We start from the raw sequence: 15480 nt of genomic DNA, 5'->3' as shown, positions 1-15480 counted from the left end.
TACTGGGTGGGTTCAGTATATGGGGCAGCGGCACAGGGAAGGAAGGCGGGCACAATGATTTTGATAAACAAACAGCTTAGCCATGAAGTGGTGGCTCAGGAAGAGGATGATCAAGGAAGATGGCAGCATTTAACAATTACCAGTCCAGCGGGAACACTCAGTATATATAATGTTTATGGTCCAAACTCGAAACAGAATCAGTTCCATGACACCATAAAAACCATAATTCTCTCAGACAAGGAGCCTAACATCATAGTGGCGGGGGACTTCAATGCAGTGCCAGACTCAGCGGAGGACAGAAGCAAGGGAGAGGGTAAGTTGGGACACGGGGACAAGGGCTCAGCCCACAGAGAGGTTTCATTGGAGGATGTAGGACTAAAAGACATTTGGAGACTAACTCACCCACATGACAGAGAGTACACGCACTTCTCTCATATATAGATCAGATTTGGTTGTCTTTGGAACTGGCAAACGGTGTGCAAAACTGCATGATCAAGAGCATGGTGATCTCAGACCACAGTCCGGTGAGAGTGGACCTTAGAGAGAAATTCAAGAGAGGATCAGACATTATATGGAGATTCCCGTCGTTTCTCCTCAGACAGGACAATTTTCACAAGATAATAAAGGAATGGTGGGAAGAGTTCTCAGAAAATAACAAGGAGCACAGGGCGACCCCAGTATTATTCTGGGAAACGGCGAAAGCGGTCTTGAGAGGGCGTTTGGTGGGGTATGCGGCCATGGTCAAACGAAAGACGAACGTGAAATACAACTTTCACAGCGAGGCAGTGCGACTAGCGTATACTAATTATCTGGCAGTCAGATCTATCACGGCAAAAGATAGGTGGTTGGAGGCCTAGAGAGACTTTGACGAGTGGGCAAAAAAAAAAGGAACAATTATTTTGGTCACATAAAGAGGCTGATCTTCATAGATTTGGGAATAAGGCGGGGAGGATGCTGGCAAATTTAGCAAGGGAGTGTTAAATACAAAAAATCATATAGCCCTTTCAAGGGAGTGTTAAATACAAAAAATCATATAGCCCTTTATCCAGACATTATGCTTTCCTGAAAGCTATTGGCAAGTTGTATATCAAGCCTCCTGATGATCCAATGCTGGAGAAACGCGTTGAGGCGATTCTGGGACATCTCTGGGACGCACATATGACTCCTTACACGATAAGTGTTTGACTACCTCTTTATGATTTATGATTAATGTATTGAATTTTTTTGGCTAATTTTTAGGTACGCATTTGCACTTTGGTCATGCATTGACACTTTATTATCAGACTGGACTTCTTGCACTTTGCATTGCGCTATGCACTTTATTCACTTTATGCACTTTATTCTGATGACCATTTGCACTTTATCAAATATGCGTACTAGATTGCCATTGGAGCACTAACTGTGTGTATATAATCACGGTGGATATTCCTGGTTTTTGATGTATCTAAGTATCATGGATACCTCTGTCTTATAATTATCCCAGGATATACCAGAATTAATTGAGGTTAGTCAGAATCTGACAGTCATATGTGGGTTTCCTATAATTTCTGTCCACATAATTTGAATGTGCCCTTCCCATGACTCCCTATTCTATTTTTCATGACTGTTTGAGGGTCTATTAGGGATTCTATAGGGACAGCCACCGCTGAGTGGGGGCGCCAGTTTCGTTTATATCAGGGTGCCGACCCCCGCGGTAGGTAGTGGACAGGAGGGAGGTTCATCGGTTAGGGTGAGAATCCTTCCTTCCTCCCTTTCTTTTCATTTATTATTGCACGGGGTTTTTTGGATATTTTAATTGGTAATCAATAAAGATTGTGTTTTAAAGGGCTATATGATTTTTTTTAAATTTAGCAAGGGGCAACAGAAAGATGATGGTAATCTCTAAAATGAAAACAAAGGGTGGAGGGGTGACATCGGATCCCAAGGAAATTAATAAGGTGCTGGGAGAATATTACAGAAAGTTGTACGGGCCAGGACATAACGACATGACTGATGAGGCGGAGTGCCTAAGACAAGCCCAACTACCCAGCTTAACGGAGAAGGAACTGGAAGCCTTAAACGCAGATATTACAGAGGAGGAGGTTTCAAAAACAAATTGGGGAACTTAGTACTAATAAGGCTCCAGGGCCCGATGGTTTCAACAGCGAATTCTATAAAGCCCTCAAGGATCTGATCTCACCGGACCTAACTTCAGTCTTTAATGCGATTCTGGGGAGAACAGAAATCCCTAAAAATGCCAATATAGCATACATTAAATTAATACCTAAGGGAACCAAGGACCTGGACGACCCTTCGAGCTATAGGCCCATTTCGCTTATCAACCAGGACTTAAAAATAATGTCTAAAATCATGGCTGATAGATTGGCCACGGTCTTACCTGGGTTAATTTCAGAACATCAGGTAGGGTTTATAAAAGGGAGAAATGCGGTGACCAACATTAGGAAGACGATTTTAGTGGTTGACGCAGTTAGATTGGGGCGCACGAAGGGGAGGGCAAGTCCTGCATTAGTCACACTCGACGCTGAGAAAGCGTTCGACAATGTTAACTGGAGCTGGTTAGACAAGGTGATGGAGGCCGCGGGGATCTTGGGTAAGATGAGACTCTATATTAACAGCCTATATGCCAACTCAGGAGCAAGGATCCACACCCCGGGTTTTTTGTCCGACGTGTTCCCCCTGATGAAAGGGACGAGACAGGGATGCCCGCTATCCCCCCTATTATTTAACCTGGCAATTGAACCCCTATCAAGAGTGCTGCAGGGTCATAATAGTTTCAAAGGGATCAACATAAGGGGAGCAGAAATGAAGATAGCGCTCTTTGCTGATGACGTGATTCTATTTATGGGGGACCCTGGTGCGGACCTGCCCCGGACACTTAGCATGATAGAAAAATTTGGCGCCTTTTCAGGTTTTAAATTAAATAAAAAGAAATGTGAGCTGCTATTCCTGAGCGGGGATCAAGGGCCAGCTGGGGGTATCTTACGTGAGGGCATGTGAATGGAATTCCGGTAGCACAATTATCAGTCAAATACCTGGGAGTGCATGTAGGAAGGACGGTGCAATCAATTTATAAAATGAACTATGGTCCACTGATCAGAAAAATCATAAATCAATTGAAGGGCTGGAAGGGACTACCCCTGCCATTATTGGCAAGATGTCACCTCATAAAAATGATGAGCTTCCCTAGGCTGCTGTACCCCTTCCAAACGATTCCATTATTGTTAACACTAAAAGATGTCAACAGACTCAACTCAGCGTATGCAGATTTTATTTGGAGGGGAAGGAAACCCAGAATAAAGCTGCGTACGCTGATGAAGTCTGTGGAGAAGGGAGGGATAAATTTTCCGGACGTCAGAGGGTATAACGTTGTATGAATCATGAGACACGTGATTGATTGGCTGAGAGGAACGAGTAGACACTCGGATTATGGTACGGAACTCAAGTACGTAGAACCATGGGATCTGAAGTCTATTCTTCACTCCCCATTGTCCAAGGTTGAAGGTCACATAAGAAACTCCGTTATATTCCGAGACACCATGTTGGCCTGGAGATTGGTTAGACGGAAATTGGGACTTTCATGGAAGGTATCAAAATACCTAAATCCTTGGGCATCACCTAACTTCCCCCAGGGGAGAGAGAATAAACTATTCCTCAAATGGAAAGAGAAGGGCATTAGGAGAATGATAGATGTTATGAATGTGGAAGAGAGAAGGTGGATGACAGGTCGGGAAGTGCTTGATAAATACAACCTCAATGGCTTCCACATTATTCAGTACGAACAATTAAAACATGGAATAATTAGAGGGCTGGGTGAGATTGGAAGGGAACTGAACAAGAGTATGATTGATGAGCTTATGGAAGGCAATGTAACAAATTTAAATGTCTCTCGAATATACCGAACATTTAGAGGTGTGTTAATATCCCGGGAAGATAGTCGTACACTTTTAGCATGGAAAAAACAACTGAAAGGGCAAGAAGTGGTGGAGGACATATTGAAAGGATGGGTTCAGATGCGGAAACAAGTCACCAATGAGAGCTGGAGAGACACCCAATTTAGGATATTACACAGGGCAGTTTTGGGTTTCAACATACCGGGCAGAGAGGCACGGTGCCCTAAATGCCACAAAGAAAAAACAGACATGTTACATGGCTTGTGGGAATGGAGGACGATAAAGAGGTTCTGGAATCAAGTCGCAGCACTAGCCCAGACAACATGGAGAATTTCCTGCAAATCAGAGTTAATGGTGTGGATTTTTCACTTCTTTGAGGGTGGAGTTAGAGGGGGACTGAACCCTCAGGACAAAAAGACATTTGCAATCATACATGACATAGCCATGATAGCTAAAAGGTGCATCCTAAGGCACTGGATACAGGAGGAGGCTCCATCCACAGGGGAAGTCATTGGCGAACTACATAATCTTTTGAGGATGGAGAAACTAGAAGCAGAAAGGGACAAAGACAATAAGACTACCAAGTTTTTTAGGAGGTGGAAAACTTTTATTGAAGTGTATTTCAAACAGGAAGAAATAAATCATTTAGTGACACCTTTTAGGCATACGGAGTGGTACCTTCTGAATGAAATCCAGGGCAGCTTGGGAAAGTTGAGGATTACTTAGCGGGGACTAAGGTGAAGGACAAAGGTAAGATGGTATGGCATGATCAAGGCACGGCATCAACATTAGAAATATTAAAGAATGGCACAGGGGCTCAAGGGTTTGTTAAATGTATGTTATGTTCGGATTTTATAATTTTGACTTATTTTATGTTAATGTAACCTGAAAATCATACTTCTTATGATACGATATTGTATAGAATTTGTAAAATCAATAAAAATTGTTTGGAAAAAAAAATAATAAAGTAATAATAATAATAATAATAATAATAATAACAATAATAAAAAAGAAAAAAAAAAAAAAAAAAAAGGGAAAAAAATAAAAGCTTTTCCAAAACCAAAAAAGAAAAAAAAAAATGTCAGAACTTTGGAAAAACTTTACCAAACTCCAACTAATTAACAACATGCGATCTACTGATCCAGAGTACAGCCAATGGCTTCTGAAACCTGGTAACGGTGAACTTACCAATCAATACAACCTTGGAGAAGACATTATTGAAATACCCGAAGACATGTTGTGCAAAGACTGCATTGTAACTGAGGTTTTTGGACAACGTTTCAACATTGATGTTAACGACAAAACCAGTGTTAACAAAGCCTCTTCCCATGCAATTCTCTGTGCCAAAAACGAAGATGTCACTCTGCTAAATTCCCGTGTAATGCATCGCATGGCAGGAGAATATCAGTTGTACAAAAGTGATGATTCGCTGGATGTAGACAATGAAGATGAACAGAACATTATCCCGTGGAATTTTTAAACAGTGTAACGCCATCAGGAATGCCATCCCACATACTTAAACTTAAAATTGGAACCATCGTGATGTTGCTCCGGAATCTAAATACCAAACAATGACTATGTAATGGAACTTGCCTTATTGTGACTGGAATGTATTCACACCTCATTCAAGCAAGAGTCATCACTGGATCAGCTAAAGACAAGGAAGTGTTAATTCCACACATTGATATATGTCCTTCAGACACCCGCCTTCCGATTAGACTTTGCCGTTGTCAGTTTCCCCTAAAACCAGCATTTGCCATGACAATAAACAAGTCACAAGGGCAAACTCTACACTGTGTTGACATATATCTACCTGAACCAGTTTTTGGCCATTGACTCTGAGCTGCTATATAAAAGAGCCAAGGGTTAGGCATTGCCAGCCCCCCTCATCCTTCGGTCTTTGCAGAAATTCCAATTTAATACGTGGCCAATTTTTTTTCCCCAAATTAAGTCTTGGAAAACAGAATTTATCTTATGGAACCTGTTTTATGGCAACCACTCCTGAGCATTGTATAATACATATAGCAACTGAGACATGAATATAATTTTAACTAAAGTAACACTCCCAAATAACTTGAGATATAATTTAGACCAGGCTAAAGTGTTCTGTTTGAACTTAAGTAAGAGGGGGCAAGATTAAGCTGCTCGTAGTCCATCCACTTAGTAGAAATCATTATTCCTAAATACTTAAACACAGACACCACCTGCACCGGAATATTAGTCCTGACAGTAGGAGGGGACACTGCGTCTAATGTAAGTAAAACCGATTTGTCCCAGTTTATAGTGAGTACCGAGATCCCCCAAACCTGGAAATGACCCGCATTGCATTCTACAAGGACTCCCCCATCTCCTAAAAACAGCAAGAGGTAGTCAGCATATAGGGCCACTTTTAATTCAAGACTCCCATACCGATAACCCACTATATCTGGATCCCTCCGTATCACCACCTCCAACTAACGTGAGATATAATTTAGACCAGGCTAAAGTGTTCTGTTTGAACTTAAGTAAGAGGGGGGCAAGATTAAGCTGCTCGTAGTCCATCCACTTAGTAGAAATCATTATTCCTAAATACTTAAACACAGACACCACCTGCACCGGAATATTAGTCCTGAGAGTAAACAAAAGGTGGAACAGGGGGCACCCTTGCTTTGTACCACGGTAGAGAGGTTATTTTTCTGACATGCTCCCATTTGCGCATACCCTAGCCTTTGGGCAGAGTATAACAATTGTACCCAATGAAAATATATCCCCAAAGCCCATCCGCTGCATTGTAGCCCATAAATACCCCCACTCCACGCTGTTAAAGGCCTTGGCAGTGTCTAGGAAATAATGAACTGCTGGCCACCATTATCCGCTGATACTTGCATATTTAAATATAACCTCCGAAGATTAGCCGCCGTAGATTTTTTGAGGTGCCTTCATCCTTTCCTGCACAGATGGTGTCAGATCGGATATCAAGGCACTTTCTGCCTCCCCCACATCCCGAAGTGCAAGCTGACCCCGCTTTGTGGCTTTCAATGTAACTCTAGAAATGTCTCTTATATACAGTCCCCTAAGATACGCCTTAATGGCTTCCCAAACAGTCCCAGTAGACGCCGACCTCTCATTGAACCTAAAAAAATGCTGACCCCCTCTACTACCAACTACAGCCAGAAAAGGTTCAATTTCCAAAGAGGCCTACCCTGATGCTGCCGCTCCCCAAAATCCAATATAACGCAGAGGGGAGAATTGTCCATCACTGTCCTAAGGGGTACTGGCCTCCTACCACAAAATCTTCTATTGCCTCCTTTCCCAGAGCCAGGTCAATACGCGACAGGGATGTGAATGTGGCTGAGCAGCATGAATATTGATACACCCCTGGATACCGAATCCTCCACAGTTCAACCAAGGCTATTTTCTTAAGCAGAAGGGTGTACAATTACCTCCCACCCTCTGTGTCTCATGTCTCCCGTTATCCCAGTGAGAGTTTGGAATATTGTTAAAATCCCCCACTATCAAATAAGGAATCCCCGGGAACTCCGCAATTATAGTGAGCAGTCTATGTATAATTTTACTACAGTATGGTGGGGTTATATAGAAAGATATAATCAATACAGACCTAGTCCCTACTAGTCCCTAGTTTATAAGATATACTGTACATCATACAGTACATACCGTCCTGCTTTATCTGTGATGAACTTCAGACATTCAAATGGGAGGCCCGAGCGGAACAATATACTAATTCCCCTGGAGTATATCGAGTACGTGGATTGGTAGCCCACCCGAAGCCCCCTCCTATTCAAAAGGTGAAGTTTCTCAGGTGTCAGATGTGTTTCCTGTCAACAAATAAGATCAGGTTTTCCCACCTGCAAAAATTGAAACACTGCCAGTCTTTTAACACCAGAGGCTAAAGCTAGTTTCACACTTGCGTTGTTTTCCTTCACTCATAATCCACCGCTTTGGAAAACAGCGGAATCCGTTAACGGATTCCGCTGCTTCCCATAGACTTGTATGGACGTCGGATTGCGACTGATGGATCCCTCCGTATCACCACCTCCAACTAACGTGAGATATAATTTAGACCAGGCTAAAGTGTTCTGTTTGAACTTAAGTATGAGGGGGGGCAAGATTAAGCTGCATTAATTCTGCTGGCCGACGCTGCGTTGCTTCCGCCGGGCGGAAGGAACGCAGCATGTAACGTTTTTTGAGCAGCGGAATCCTTAGGATTTCGCTGCACATGCTCGCTCTGCCTCCCTGCACACGTAACCAGGGTACACATCGGGTTACTAAGCAAAGCGCTTTGCTTAGTTACCCGAATCTGTAGTAGGGAAAGAAAGGCGCAATGGGGTCTTACCCGGTATTTGGGTTTGAAGAAGAAAATGGATGCACTCCCCTGGTCAGGTTGTGCCAGTCACAACCCCTGTATAGACGTATGGGAGTGCTAGGATGGTTCAGCAGCGGCCCCGTCAAAATGAGGTTACTGCATAAAATCGGAGAAAAGGAAGATGGGTTTTTCTGCCGCGCTATGAACCAGAAAACAGAAGATTTCTTAAAATATTTTTTTATTTTATTGAGCCATCCAACGCGTTTCAAAGGCAAAACATGATTAGAGATGAAAAGATCTTTTGAAATTTGAATTCATCAACTTCGCCAATTTTTTTCCAAATAAATTTGCACAAATTTCAGTACTGGAAAGTTTGTAATTTTCTGATGAAATTTTGATTGTCACAGCTCCAATAAAAACCGGTGTAAAACCGAGGCTGCTGTCACACCAGCAGGTAAAAGATCCCCCTCTTCTGTATATAATCAGAACTTGCACTAGCAGCTGTAAAGTGACTCTTTCTCTCTCCTCGACAGAGCTTAGTAGAAGAATCTATCAACTGCCTTGGCAGTTATTGGAGCTGTGACAATCAAAATTTCATCAGAAAATTACAAACTTTCCAGTTCTGAAATTTGTGCAAATTTATTTGGAAAAAAATTGGCGAAGTTGATGAATTCAAATTTCAAAAGATCTTTTCATCTCTAATCATGTTTCCTACATTTAGTAAAACAATTCATTCTCCTACAATCTTTGAGCGCTGATGATTCTACTGAAAAGTGAAATCTTCAAAATAAAGTTCATCAAATTCTGAAAACTATTTCAGCCTAAATAAAAACTTAAAGCTTGAAGAAGGCGGTTTTGCCTTTGAAACGCGTTGGAATGGCTCAATAAAATAAAAAAATATTTTAAGAAATCTTTAGCTTTGTGGTTCATAGCGCGGCAGAAAAACCCATCTTCTTTTTCTCCGATTTTTTGCTTAGTTACCCGATATTTACCCTGACTACGTGTGTAAGGAGCCAGCGCTAAGCGGTGTATGCTGGTAACCAAGGTAAATATTGGGTAACCAAGCAAAGTGCTTTGCTTAGTTACCCGATATTTACCCTGGCTACGTGTGCAGGGAGCTCGACACTTCCCCGCTCGGCTCCGCCCCCTCCCGCACTCCACTCCGGATGTACATATGCACGCACACAGACACACACACAGACACACACTCACCTGTCCCCAGCCATGCAGTACCCGGCACTGATGTCCTCAGCGCCATGGCCCCGCTCGGTTCCACCCAACCCGCACTCCACCCCCCGCACACATTCTCGGCAGCCGAACGATCAGCTGATCACCCAGCGGCCGGCTGCTGTGAGCGATCAGCTGATCACCCGGCAGCCGGGTGATCAGCTGATCATCCACAATAGTCTGCCGCCGGTAAAACTCTAAAAAAAAAAAAAAAAAAAAGACAAAAAACAGTTTCCGTTGTTTTGTACGATCCGTTGCATCCGTTGTGCCACTATATGCAACACATCCGTTGCATCCGTCACACAATGCAATGCAACGGATATCGTTCAACGCAAGTGTGAAACTAGCCTAAAGGGTGCTTTACACGCTGCGACATCGCTAGCAATCTCGTTAGCGATGTGACATGCCAGATCGCAGATGCGATCTGCCGAGATCGCACATGTGACCGGCGCTATAAAAACGACCTATGTGCGATCTCGGCAGATCGCATCTGCGATCTGGCGTGTCACATCGCTAACGAGATCGCTAGCGATGTCGCAGCGTGTATAGCACCCTTAAGACCCGAACATTCCAACTGATTCATTTTGTGTCCCACCATTTTGTAGACCAGGGAATAAATCTACCATACCTCTCAAGATCACAGAAAAAAACATATACATTACATGAGACTGCCGACCAGAGAACCCCCCCTTATGTACCAGACTGAAAAAGCAACCCATAAACAAACAAGAAGAAACAGTACAAAGCTCTTCTGCACCCAGAGCAGGGTAAAGGGCACATCATTGCCATAGCCATTCCAACAAGATGAGAAAATAAAAGCCAAAGGGAGAGAGAAAAGGTCCTTCTCTCCCCTCTTTGCACAGTATTCAGTCTTCCATTTATTCCGTACAGCAGTCCTGCTACACACTAAAAGAAATAGGGAAGAGGAAAAAAAAAAGGGCTTCATGTCATCCCCCATTTAGTCGGATAGTTCCGTCCAGATACTTTACATTATGTTGCTACATTGAACTGTAAAGACCCACTTCAAAACCGTGGTTCTAACTTTCCCACGATCATTATCAACCAGCCTCCCGTAGCCAAAGTCCAGTCCTCCAAAAAGTATCTCCAGCTAAAAATGCAGACAAGTAAGGTGGGAGGCAGAGTGCCCCCAAAATTCAATCTCCAGCATCTTCATCTCGATCCTCCCACCGCAGGTATTGCTCATTGTTGTCCAGCCATCTTAATGCCTCCTTAGGGTCTAGAAAGAAGTGCACTGTGCCTCCCGATACCACTCTAAGCTTTGCCATATACATCATCAAGTACACATCTAGCTTTCGCAGCCTCCGCTTAATATCACTAAATTTGGCACTTTGCTTTTGTACCTCTATGGCGTAGTCCGGGAAGATAGACATCTTGGATCTATTTATAGTCAGGCCTGGATGCCCTCTGGCATGTTTCAAGATGTTGTCCCTGTCCCTATGTACTGCCCCGCACTCGGCTGCCTTCTTTCAGGACTTTGGGTGGGAAAGGACCTAAAGTCCAGACCTCAATCAGTTAATTAACGGGGTCCGGTAGATTCGGGACTGCGTTTCAGGGTCTGAGTACCCCCACTTGTGCTCCGGTTTCCAGCTGGTTCCCCGGTTCGGTACCGGCGGGCCACTACCCTGTCCCGTATACCTACGGTTCCACCAGGACTGTCTTCCCGGCTCCTGCCGACGGCCACCACCGTCTGCCTCCTAGCCAAAGTGCCCGGGTGCCTACCCAGGACACTGACAGATTTTACTACTCCACACCACTACTCGCCTCCTTTCACTTCTTCCTTCTAAACTGATCTGTTTTGGTTTTCCTGCCTCTGGGCATGTGAACTCCTAGGTGGGCGTGGCCAACCCCCTGGCTCCACCCACCTGGTGTGGACATCAAACCCAGAGGGAGGTGACTAGGGTTTTAATGGGTTGGTTGCTGTCACCTTATTTGGGGAAGGGTGTAGTGCAAGGGCCTAACTGTGACTACCTGGCTAGTCCAGGGCGTCACACCTACAGTGCAATAATTTCGCCAGGACAGGCCATGGTGGGTGTTCAGGGGCAAAGGGCAGGTAGGGACACTATGGGCTCACTCCACTGCATAAAGAAGGGTGAGATGGTCAGCTCCAATTTTAGAATGCAACCATTTTTCAAAGAATTCGGTTGGAGATGAGCCTTCCACCTTTTCTGGTATACCATTAAGCCTCAGATTATTACGCTTCGACCTCCAGGTCATCCGTCTTAGCCAGAAGTGCTGCTGTTTCTTGTGCCGAGTGCTGCCCATCTCTATCAGCCCCTTCCATATGGTTTTCTATGACGCTGACTCTGCTCCACTTTGCTTGTACTCTCCTTCATCTCATGTAACTTCTGGCGCATAGATAGCATATCCTCTCTGAGACTCCCTAGCTGTTGTGTAACTTCAGCAATGGAGGTCTTGCACTGCATCACAGCCATTATAATATCTTTGAGAGTTGGGTCCCCAGGGATAAGTTGCATAGAGATTTGTTCCCCCTGCCTAGCAACAGGCGATCTGGGAGATGCTTCCCCTGTGAAGGCCTGACCTCCAGTCGCCTCCTCATTCCTTCCCTCATCTCCTTCTACAGTGCCTCTACCTTGCACCGGGACAGCAGACAGCTCACCTGATTCCACTTTATGATTCACACAGCTCTCTGAGTGGGCAAAGCTCTCCAGCCTGCCTCTGGATCTCCTCAGCGTCTGCCACACCAGCCCACCTCTGCAGCTCACTGTCCGCGGCACCATCTTGGATCCACCACTCGGCGTCACCTTTTCCTTCTCTTCACCGTTTCAACCCTTTCCTGGTCATTGCTGCGGAGGTAAGTGGGTCAGTCTGGGCAGGAGACTATCCAGTGTCTGCCAGGCACTTTTTAAAGTTGGCTTGCGGGTGTTTTACTAGGGATTAGCTAGATTCTTGGCAGGAGCTGCGCAATCCACGTCCTCCTAACATCCCGTGCTAGGGCACGCCCCCAGTAAAACGTTTTTAATACACAAAATAGAATTAAAAAACTTGGACTGTGGTCAGACATGATGCTGAGCACCATATCTAATTCATGGAGGAGGTCTGGTGAGTTTTCTGGACATTATAAAGTGGAAAATTATCCTCTTATTATGTGTAAATGAGAAAGGGACATTAGGTCGTTACAGATGATCAATGGACAAGGATCCTTGAAGGGGTCAGATCTATATCCCTAGTGGACATTGTAGACTGTCAGAACTATATATCATCCATAGGGGATATATGACCCCTCTGTTCCTCCGCAAGGTCGGCATACGTACAGAGGACAAAGGAGGGAAGTGCTTAGCGGAAGCTGCGGATCTTATACACAGGCTGTGGAGTATAAATACTTTTTTGGAGTAAAGTTATTACAATTGTAAAATCTATATATAGAGTATAGAGTAGGACCCCCTTATCGAGATTTGCCGTGAAATGTCAGTGGTGGGTTAAAGAATTGATCAACTATTTGCTAAAAATCTCATTTTGTATTATAGTACAGTTGGAATAAATCTGTGAATTTGCACTTTTATATGATGCATACCACTCTTATCGTGCTGGCTCTTCTTTCTTTGAAAAAGTATATGTAGAGAGAGAGGAGGTGAATTGTACCCAATGTCAGATCCTGTACTAAGGAGATGGACTTGGACAGTTTTGATGTAATCAAAATTTCTCAACCATCTCCAAAAAAGACATTAACAGAGAATCTCTACAAATAGCCCCCTATTTAGAAATGCCACTCTCTTCCAAATTAGCAAGACTTAAATAAAGCATATGGGTTTCTAAGGATCTAATAGAAATATCCAATAAAAGAAGAGAGAGAATCACTTCACCCCATATCTTCCACCTACACAAAAGAGAAGAGATAGTAGGTAGATAAAAAATTGCATTAAATAGTTTAATTAACACTACTTCCAAAAGGCATCGAGCAGCCCATGTGAATTTTTCTTAGTGGGCAACAAATTATAATTTTCAAGTAAAACATTTCTCTCCTTCTAGGTATGATAATGGCATCTACCCTTGTGAGTTTTGTGATGTTCAAAAATAACCCGTGTGTGTAAAATGTTTCCCTTATTCTAAACATGTCAATGGTTTCTCCCCTGTGTGAGTTCTCTGATGTATAATAAGATATGATTTTCGGTTAAAACATTTCCCACATTCTGAACATGAAAAAGGCTTCTCCCCTGTGTGAGTTCTCTGATGTATAATAAGATATGATTTTTGGTTAAACCATTTCCCACATTCTGAACATGAAAAAGGCTTCTCTCCTGTGTGAGTTCTCTGATGTATAACCAGATGTGATTTATGTGCAAAACATTTCCCACATTCTGGACATGAATATGGCTTCTCCCCTGTGTGAGTTCTCTGATGTATAATAAGATTTGATTTTTCACTAAAACATTTCCCACATTCTGAACATGAAAAAGGCTTCTCCCCTGTGTGAGTTCTCTGATGTACAACCAGATGTGATTTACGTGCAAAACATTGCCCACATTCTGGACATGAATATGGCTTCTCCCCTGTGTGAGTTCTCTGATGTATAACCAGATGTGCTTTATGTGCAAAACATTTCCCACATTCTGGACATGAATATGTCTTCTCCCCTGTGTGAGTTCTCTGATGTATAATAAGATTTGATTTTTCACTAAAACATTTCCCACATTCTGAACATGAAAATGGGTTCTCCCCCATGTGAGTTCTCTGGTAACTACCAGATTCTGAAGTATATCTTTTCTCCCCTGTGTGATTTTTTTTAGTACTTTTTTCATATTCTGAAGTTGAAAATATCTTCTTTGCTGTAAGAGCACTTTGATTTTTAGTGCTACTTTTGTTGCATTTATTTTTCTTAATAGTCTGTGATGAATCAGAAGGTAGGACTTGTTTAATAAAATCAGATGATAGATCTTTGCTGTGAAGGGATGATGGTATATCTGGAATAGAGGCATTCACTTCAGTTATAGCTTGTGTGATATCAAGGTCATTTGATTTAAAAATTGAAGATGTCAGTTGTGCCTCTAATCTCCTGGTACAGATATCTGCCAAGAATAAAAGTTATTTTCAATAATATATACAAATTTAAAGATATAATTTATGAATATAGCTTGTAACACTGTTAACTGCTGGTGCAGGTCTCCAAGGGAGTACGCTTAGCTCATACTCATATATTATTAAAGGGCCAGCGTGCATCTAACCCGGAGGTTCCTCACAGCCAATGGCTCATATGTTACAGTTACCCTGTGCTGAACTTTGGATATAAACGCCCCTATCAGCACATTCATCAGAAGGGAGAGAAGGAAGATCCATCAATAAGATGCCGAGATTCTAGGAAGATGGAGTCATCGCTCTCAGTGAGAGAAACAATAAGAATCTTGTAGTTATGAAACTTATTAATGGAGAATAAAGATAAAATAAATGATGTTACAAAGCAAGCTTTCCAGACTACTGAGGTCTCTTCATCAACTACAAGACTATTATTTTGTTTCTCCCACTGAGAGCAATCAATCTTTATTCACCTGGTGAAGACGGCACCAAACTAAGAATCTAAGAGGTCACCAGCATCATTACCCTCTGATTTCTCTTAGGGGACCACCATACAGATTAGATTCTTCTTCTTCCCATGATTTTCTAAGTTGTCTGCACATTCTACATACGCTGTCATTTGGTTTTGCAGATTAGAGATCTGGGCAGCTAAGGGTTAACGTCTTCTAATTTCAGGGGATAGGATGGATCCTACCTGTAAGATCTGGTGATACAGATCTCACTCCAACAGAAGGGCGTCCAATGGCCAAAATAATGGGGGCAGTTTTGGGTGGAGGAGCATGTGGTGGTCTAGCAGCAGAATGGTGACCATTTCCTATGGCCGGACTACAACCCTGATAAAGCAGCCACAGCCGGTGACTGAGAAGAATCTGTGACTTCTCTGCATTTAGTGGTCACTACTCACCTGGGCGGTTATCTGTAGGAACCTCCTCTTTACTCCGCTCATCACCCCTCACGTATGTCTCTGTAGTATTAATATGGGGCAGATCTTCCCCCTGAAACAAATATTGT

At 43.2% G+C, this 15480-nt stretch overlaps 1 protein-coding gene across 1 annotated transcript in view; it reads right to left on the bottom strand.

The window, feature by feature from the left end:
* The window catches only part of LOC142313091 (uncharacterized), a 340618-nt gene that overhangs the window by 177794 nt on the left and 147344 nt on the right, over positions 1-15480 (bottom strand). Inside the window, 1 exon segment of the mRNA XM_075352078.1 lies at positions 13512-14338. Coding sequence (XP_075208193.1) covers positions 13512-14338 — 827 coding nt within the window.

Source organism: Anomaloglossus baeobatrachus, chromosome 5 (genome assembly GCF_048569485.1).
Source record: "Anomaloglossus baeobatrachus isolate aAnoBae1 chromosome 5, aAnoBae1.hap1, whole genome shotgun sequence".
Classification (NCBI taxonomy): domain Eukaryota; kingdom Metazoa; phylum Chordata; class Amphibia; order Anura; family Aromobatidae; genus Anomaloglossus; species Anomaloglossus baeobatrachus.
The sequence above is the reverse complement of the archived record's forward strand: the minus strand, read 5'-3'. Positions and strand labels throughout refer to the sequence as shown.